This window comes from Lipotes vexillifer, unplaced genomic scaffold, assembly GCF_000442215.2.
Source record: "Lipotes vexillifer unplaced genomic scaffold, Lipotes_vexillifer_v1.1 scaffold71, whole genome shotgun sequence".
Lineage (NCBI taxonomy): Eukaryota > Metazoa > Chordata > Mammalia > Artiodactyla > Lipotidae > Lipotes > Lipotes vexillifer.
Window position 1 is genome coordinate 7,366,341 of NW_006793703.1, and position 7,908 is coordinate 7,374,248.

The 7,908-nt window shown below is 39.1% G+C and overlaps 1 protein-coding gene across 1 annotated transcript in view; it reads left to right on the forward strand.

Annotated features, from left to right (window-relative positions):
• The window catches only part of WEE2 (WEE2 oocyte meiosis inhibiting kinase), a 22,297-nt gene that overhangs the window by 7,881 nt on the left and 6,508 nt on the right, over positions 1–7,908 (forward strand). Inside the window, 2 exon segments of the mRNA XM_007466628.1 lie at positions 1,295–1,467; positions 3,016–3,137. Of these exon segments, the coding sequence (XP_007466690.1) occupies positions 1,295–1,467; positions 3,016–3,137 (295 nt within the window).

Genomic DNA, 7,908 nt, shown 5'->3' on the forward strand with positions numbered 1-7,908 from the left:
GTAAGGTAGCAGGTAAGCACTACCAGCGCCTTCAGGCCTCTGATCAGAAGTGTGGGTTCCTAACCGATTCACTCTGTTATAAAGCAGAAACTAGCACACCATTGTAAAGCAATTATACTCCAATAAAGATGTTAAAAATAAATAAATAAATAAAATAGTAAAAAAAAGAAAAAAAGAAAAAGTGTGGGTTCCTCATGGGAAACAATTAGGTTTGTCTGATTCTACAGCGTCATTTTGCAAAAACAATCTTCCTATTAGAGGAGATGGAGAGAGGGCTGGTAGCTGTAGCAAATCCAGACTTGGAGGAAACAGAGCTTGAGACTGGCTAAGGGCAAGGGAAATTATAGATCTTGTTAATGAAGACTGGTTGGCACTGCTTGTTGAAAATGAAGAGCTAGTAAGAGTCAAGATATTTTAAACACTTAAAGTTGGATGGCAAAAATTGCTAAGGAGGATATTGGGAAAAGATGAGTTCACAGAGATGAATCAGCTTGGATTGAGATTCATATAAATCTCTGGATATTTTTGTCATCATAGCCACCATTTACTGAGAATTATATATATATATATATATATAAAATTTGTAACATATATAATTCTCATGTGATGTTTGACAGGACCCTGAGGCATAGTTGCTATGATCCTCATCTTACAAATGAGAAAACTGATAAAGGGGTTCAGTGACTTGCTCGAGTTATTTACTAGCAGAGCAATGAGTGATGTCACTAGTTAGCCAGTAGCGGTAGTGGTTGCTATATCTGAGCACATTCTGAAATAATCAATTTGACAATTTTGTTCTCCAGACTAAGATTTTTTGGAGAAGCAAACTGAACACAGTATGTTTATTCAACTTGAGATGAAACCTCAACAGCCAGAGTGTGAGACAAGTAAACAAGAGTCAAAGAGAGGTGTTCTCTTTGCTTAACATCCTCCTCCAAGAGCCCACCCGCTCCTTCAGCTAAGGACAGACAGTAGCTCTGGCTGTGAGTGAGGTGTCTCCTCTAGGCACATATAGGGAAGAAGAGTATGGCCAGACAGAGGAAATAATATAGAAAAAGATGTAATAATATAGCAAAGAGAAATGTCAGTACAGAGTTGTATGACAGGTTATAAAGAACACAGAGAAGGTAGTCAGCAATTGTGGCAGGGTTGCACAGGCGTTTGCTTCCAAGAATATTGATGGATTTGCCTCAAAAGGCTTTTTGAAAACTTAGAGAAATTTAGGAATAATATGCCTTAACTTTATTCTCACAGTATGTTGGGGAGAATTATTTTTTTTACTGAAATATTTCAGAGATGTGTTCTACGAGAAACCAACATGGCTTCCCGCTATGAAAAAGAATTCTTGGAGGTGGAAAAAATCGGGGTTGGGGAATTTGGTACGGTCTACAAGTGCATTAAGAGGCTGGATGGATGTGTTTATGCAATAAAACGCTCCACGAAACCTTTGGTAGGATCATCAGATGAGTGAGTACCTTTAAAATGTACTAGAAATACACGCTTGGATTTGTCAAAGCATTTTGAATCAGGGCACTGATGTCATTTGCTACTTTTTTTAAATCACCACCCCCTCGACCCACTGAAAGTTGTCTCACATTCATAACCCTTCTGAATTTTCAAGATCAGAGATAAATTATTTCCTGAAATATACCATGAGCATTTGGGATCACGTTGTGTTTTTGTTTTGTTTTTTGTAGTTCTTGTGGCTTTTACTACTGGTCTTACTGTTTTTTTTTTAATGAATAGATTTATGGAATGATCTTCTGATGCCTGTTTAGTTCATCAGGAATATTACCAAGTTATTATTAACTCACTGGTTATCTCTACTTTGCATTAATAATAAATTCAATAGTCAAGTTTCAAAGTTTCCTTCCTTGTAAGCAAGGAAAAACTAACAAAAATTTAAATTTCATTCCCAGAACTAAATGTTCAAAAGTTCTTCATTTCCACAAGGAAAACAAATATTTTCAGATTCAGCCACTGCTTTTTATGAACTCTGGGGAATATAATACTAAAATGCTGAATCTGACATCAGTCTTTGGAATTCTTCATTTGAATAATGAAATTGATCAAGTACTATATTTTGCTTTTTTTGTGTTGGATTTCCTATTGCATAATGAATATCTGCCCCCAAGACTGTCCCTGTGACTACATCATACTGGCTGAGTTTAATATTGACTATAATGATTGTTTAGCCTTCATAGGGAAGGTAGAGGGCCCATCACAATATCCACAATCAAGTCCATTTCTTCTTAAGCCCATCAGGGTTTTTAGATTGTGGTACAGTGAAAATAAGAATCAAAGCAGGTCTGGGCTTCCCTGGTGGAGCAGTGGTTAAGAATCCGCCTGCCAATGCAGGGACATGGGTTCGAGCCCTGGCCTAGGAAGATCCCACATACCGTGGAGCAACTAAGCCCGTGCACCACAACTACTCAGCCTGAGCTCTAGAGCCCACAAGCCATAACTACTGAGCCCACGTGCCACAACTACTGAAGCCTGCACGCCTAGAGCCCGTGCTCTGCAACAAGAGAAGCCATGACAATGAGAAGCCCGCTCACTGCAACAAAGAGTAGCCCCCGCTCACCACAACTAAAGAAAGCCCATGCACAGCAATGAAGACCCAACACAGCCATAAATAAATAAATTTACTTTAAAAAAAAAAAGAATCAAAGCAGGTCTGCTGCTGGGGTAATAACCACCCAAGATTCCTCTCTACATATGTCATGTTCAATCAAAAAACCATGGACTTTGGTCCAGGACAACCAAGGTTCTGGTCTTAGATCTACTATCACCAGCTTGACTTTGGGTCAGTCACTTAACTTTCTAAAGGCTTAATCCTTGCCACTATATCATACTGAGGCATTACAAACATTAAATGTGATAAAATAGTAAGCAAGCAGTGAGCACTCAGTAAATGTTCTGGCGTTGTTAATAATGCCTCAGAGCTTGTCTTTTAAAAACCTTTGTGTGTCTATTATCTTGATTCAATTTTCTCAGTGCTTTTCCGTCTCTTAGGAATTTGGCTATGCATGAAGTTTATGCTCATGCGGTGCTTGGGCATCACCCCCATGTGGTACGTTACTACTCTGCATGGGCAGAAGATGACCACATGGTCATTCAGAATGAATACTGCAATGGTAAGTACGTGGTCTAATATCTGTGGAGAGGGAGATGAACTTTTAAGTCTTCAGAAAAAAATCTTTGCCTCCTTCTTGTAGTTTATGGCAGGTATATTAGAGTCATACCTAAAAGTCTGTACTACTGTTTTGTTTGGAAACAGAGAGCTGGAGAAAATGAGTTGAGCTGGAAGGGAATTTCAGGCTTATGCTGTTATGTTTCTTTCAAAGCTGATGCAGAGCTAATACACAGAAGCTATCACATCCTTCACACTTTAATTAATACTTAAAGAGAAAACTTTCACCCTGGTGGTTTGAATGGTAAATCATCCTTTTACCATTTACTAGGTATTCTAAAAGATGTAAGCCATAGTCCCTACGATTTTGGGGAAGGGGTGGTAAACTTATATAGCCAACTTTTGATTAATTTTGAAGTGGATTCCTATGTTTGGGGATTGTTCATGTTTCTTGCTGCTTCTTACCTTTGAGCTTTAAGTATTCTCAGAAGAGTAAGGGCATGGGGTGGGGTGCTGGGACTGAAACTTAGTGACTTCAGATATATTCGCCTAGGTCCTTCAGGACCATATATACACCGTAACCAGTAAAACCTCTTTTTTTCCTGGGCTACTTAAATTATAAAGAGTGGTCCTTTGGATTAACATATTTCTAATCCATGATTAATATTTCCAATCTATGATTAAGGGGTGACATAACAGTAGCTGTGTATTGTTATTCTCGGAAATACATTTTCATCAAAATGTTCAGTGGTAAAGTAGAAAAGTGCTACCAGTTGAATAGAAGCTTGCCATCATTTTAGGATGTATCCATATTTTACAATCCATATTTTAGCCACAGTAATATTGAATAAGGGCATGCCCCCCAACATATACACCCACCCTGAGCTTCTTTAATAGTACAGTCTGTCTTTGGTTTAATGACCACTGGATAGCCCTGAGTATGTATGGCCAGCCTGGCTTTTGAGGGCAATGATCAGTGATAAAGCTTCATCACGGTATACATGATTGATTTTATAAGTAGGTAAGTAAATAACATTACGAGTTGCTAAAAACATAGAAAATGGTATAGAAGACATATCCTATAAAATAATGATTTGGCATTTCCCTTACTGTTTCCTTAGAGCCTGATTTTCTCATAGCCTTACCTGTGAACTTCATGAGTTTTTTTTCCTTAATAAGCTCACCCCAAATCCCTTTTTCTAATAGTTTCTTTGGGATTAAAAAATGGACCCTCTCCTTATACTTGTGATTGAGAGGTTGAGACTTTCTTATCATCTTCTCTTCTTAATTTCCTCTTATCGTAACCTGAAATTCCCATTCTTTTTCTCTCTTCCCTCTCTCTATAAAGAAGATTGATTTTATTTCCACGACATTTAGCTACTAACAAAGAGAATATCAAATTAAAAAATTAGTAAAGCGAAACACAACTTATTTTAACCTGCAGGCAATGTAAATTTTAAGTGGGGCAATGTAAAAGTTTCAAATTTTCAAAAAGAGTAAGATGAAGTGATCTATTCCAAATCATCTTCTAATTCTTTTCAACATTTGAATACCTTCTCTAGGCTCCACACTGTATTGAGCTCTAGGGTGAGAAATACTGTAGAGTGAGATAAGGTAAGTAAGTCCTTATCTTCAAGGAGCTTTATTCCATCTGCTCTGTTAAAATGAATACAAAGGAGACAATCTGATGCAAAGCCATATGGTACAACTGTGGATACAAAGCGTTCAGAGAGGATGAATGTGAGCAAGAGGCAGTGTGGTGGGATGGGCCTGGGCTTTAAAGTCAGGCAGACCTGGGTTCAAAATCCAGCTCTGTCACATAGTAGTTGTAGGATCACTACAACTACTGTAGGGCTGTCATTTAATCTCAATGAGTAAAGAGACAGTAATATTTACCTAAGGGAGTAGCTTGAAAATTAGCAACGATATGTGTCAAATGCTAGCACAATATCTAGTCCCAATACATAGTAAGAACTTGATAATACTTGTCATTAGCATATCCGGAGAAAATCTCATAAAGGAGGTAAGACTTGAATGAGACCTTGCAGAAGGATTACTAGAGTTTAGGCAAGGAAAAGGGAGACCACCCAGTTAGGGAAACAGCAGGCAAGCTAAGAGCACCGTGCTGGGAACGGGTCTGGCCTATAGCAGACGGTAAGGAGACTAACAGGCCTGAGGTGACCCTACAGGAGGAAATAGGATCAGCAAGGTAAAGGGTGGGAAGACTGCAGTGAGTCTGACTAGATGGGATAGATTATGGGGAATCATCGTTTGTTCGTCATGGAGGTTCACCAGCTTCACTCAACGCTTGCCAATTAAAATGGGACTGTGATTTAGCAAAATGTAATTCACATACATTGAACCTTTCATATGTGAACTGATCATGGAAAATAAAGCATGCCCTTATACCTTGTCTGTAGTTAAGGATAATCCATGTTGAGACTTTGCCTGATGGCTCTAAGTAAAGGATAATAAGCCCAAAGTATGTGTAAAGTAGCAGAGAAGTCAGTGCCTCATTCTTTCCACTCCCTCCCCACTGCATCCTCTCCCTCTTTCTCACCTCTTCATCCTTATGCCCCGTTTCCCCATGCCCACCCTTACCCCTCACCCCTAGCCTCTCATAGCAGTCCGGCTGGAACATGTACTCTTATGGTGTTAACTCTGTTTATAAGTTAGATGATTTTGATAACTTAGATTTTTAACTATTAGAGGCTAACAGTCATCTGATTTCCCCTCCTGTCCCTCCTGAACCCTGAACTAATCAAAAGTTCCCTGCTTCTCTGCCACCCTAGCCAAGATCCCCTACAAGCCACCTCTGGGCCAGCCTCAGAAATCTGAAGGTTTTCCGGTAGCAGGCTGATTCTGCAACAACCAGGATTCTAACCGATTCAGGACTGGATGATTAATCTCTCCCTAAAGGCAGTATTTTCTTTTGATGTCTCTGTCACAGAAGTTTTACAGGGCATGTTCCCCTAGAATGATGGTTCTCATACTTGCTCAAGTAACGTGACATTCAGAAGTCTGTGTCTTCTGTGGAACACCATGAATGCTGGTTATATTTTTCCACCAAATAAGGAACAACTTTACCAGCAGAAAAATATGCTTTGTGTTGTTGGTGGCAACTTAAAATCAAGATTGTGAGAATACAAATGTATGAACACAATATCCTGTTGAATTGTTGGCCTGCTTTTTGCATTTCATTGTTGGAAGGCATTTGCTATTTATTTGTTTCGGTATCTGTTAGGCCTCACAAGCAGACAGGAAAACATGGATATATTTTTCTTAAGTGTTTTTTTTTTTCCTGCCAAGTAGGGTGAGTATCTTTATTTTATCTAAAGGAAGGAATTCAGCAACTCATCTCATAAAGGTGGTTTGAAAAGAGCTGCCAGGAGCTGCCTGTTTTCTCCTAGGGCACCATGCTGGCAGGAGCCAACTCCAGGGGGGTACCTTGGGTTACAGAGCTAAGGCTCCAGTGCAGCTGGGTGAGATTAGGAGGGATTAAGTTTACAGTTCATTCAGTATTGCTATGTCTATAGACACATACTTCCTTGTTAATACTATTTAGTAAAGAACAGCTAACTATGCTCTTCTATAAGAGTGTGTGGACGATCAGCTTTAACTCTAGCAAAATAAGGATATTTTAATACAGTCGTATAAATGACTACTTTCCAGTAACTTCTATGCTTCTAATTACCTCTTGGCTATCTTTAATATTACCTATAGAGATTCTAAGTAACTAAAGGTGTTGCTAGTACTGGTCTAGTTACCCTTACTAAATATCTGCAGCTCTTCAGGGGATTAGAAATACCTCTGATTAGAAATACATATTAAGTGGATCCTAAGTAACCTAGGATGCTTCTTTCTTTCCATACCTTTCATAGGGTCCTTGACTCAGCCTTTCTTTTCCCTCTGTTGCCAGAATGTAGACATTCAGTTCAGAAAATACTTATTACATGCCAGACCTTGGCACAGTGAAGATGAATGAGCTGTGGGCCCTGTCCTAAAGGAACATCCGTGCTAGTGGGGACCCGGGGGCTTTGTCGCAGCTCATAACCTTATCCGCAAACTTAGTATTGAGGTGACTGCATTTTTAACAAGCACAACGCACTCTTTCTTTCCTTATTCTTCCTTTCTAATTAACGTCTCTGACAGTCCATAAATTCTTTCCTAAGAAGACTCCCAGGGAAAAGAAAATAACCTTTACTTTAGCCCTTTTTGTGTTTCTGAAAGGGGCTGAATTCTCCTTTCTGAACTTATTTTAACATGGCAGCTCAAGCTTTAAATTCAGTTTTACATAGATACTTTAAAATATCGATTTCCTTAAAAGTACAGTTACCATCTCAGATCCTCCTGTTCTGATATATACTTGGAGGGTGGAGCTGTGGGCTTTCTGACAGGGGGGGTCCCAGGAGTCTCTAATTTGACTGAAGAGGCCGCCAACAAATGTTAATTAATGAAACAAAGGGTTCAGAAGCATTCTAATACCTTAGGATAGGAGCATCTAAGATCAGGTAGTCAGATGAGCCGGGGCCTTATGTTTTTATTGATAACAATGATAAATAGTTGATATAAAAACATGGTGGCTCAAATAGGGTTTAGGTGCATATGGAGGTTTTATATTGGGTCAGCAATCATTACATGTTCTTATTTCATGATATATATATATATATATATTTGTTTTTTTTTTTTTTTTTTTGGGGTGTGTGGGCCTCTCCCTGTTGTGGCCTCTCCCGTTGCAGAGCACAGGCTCCAGACACGCAGGCTCAGCGGCCATG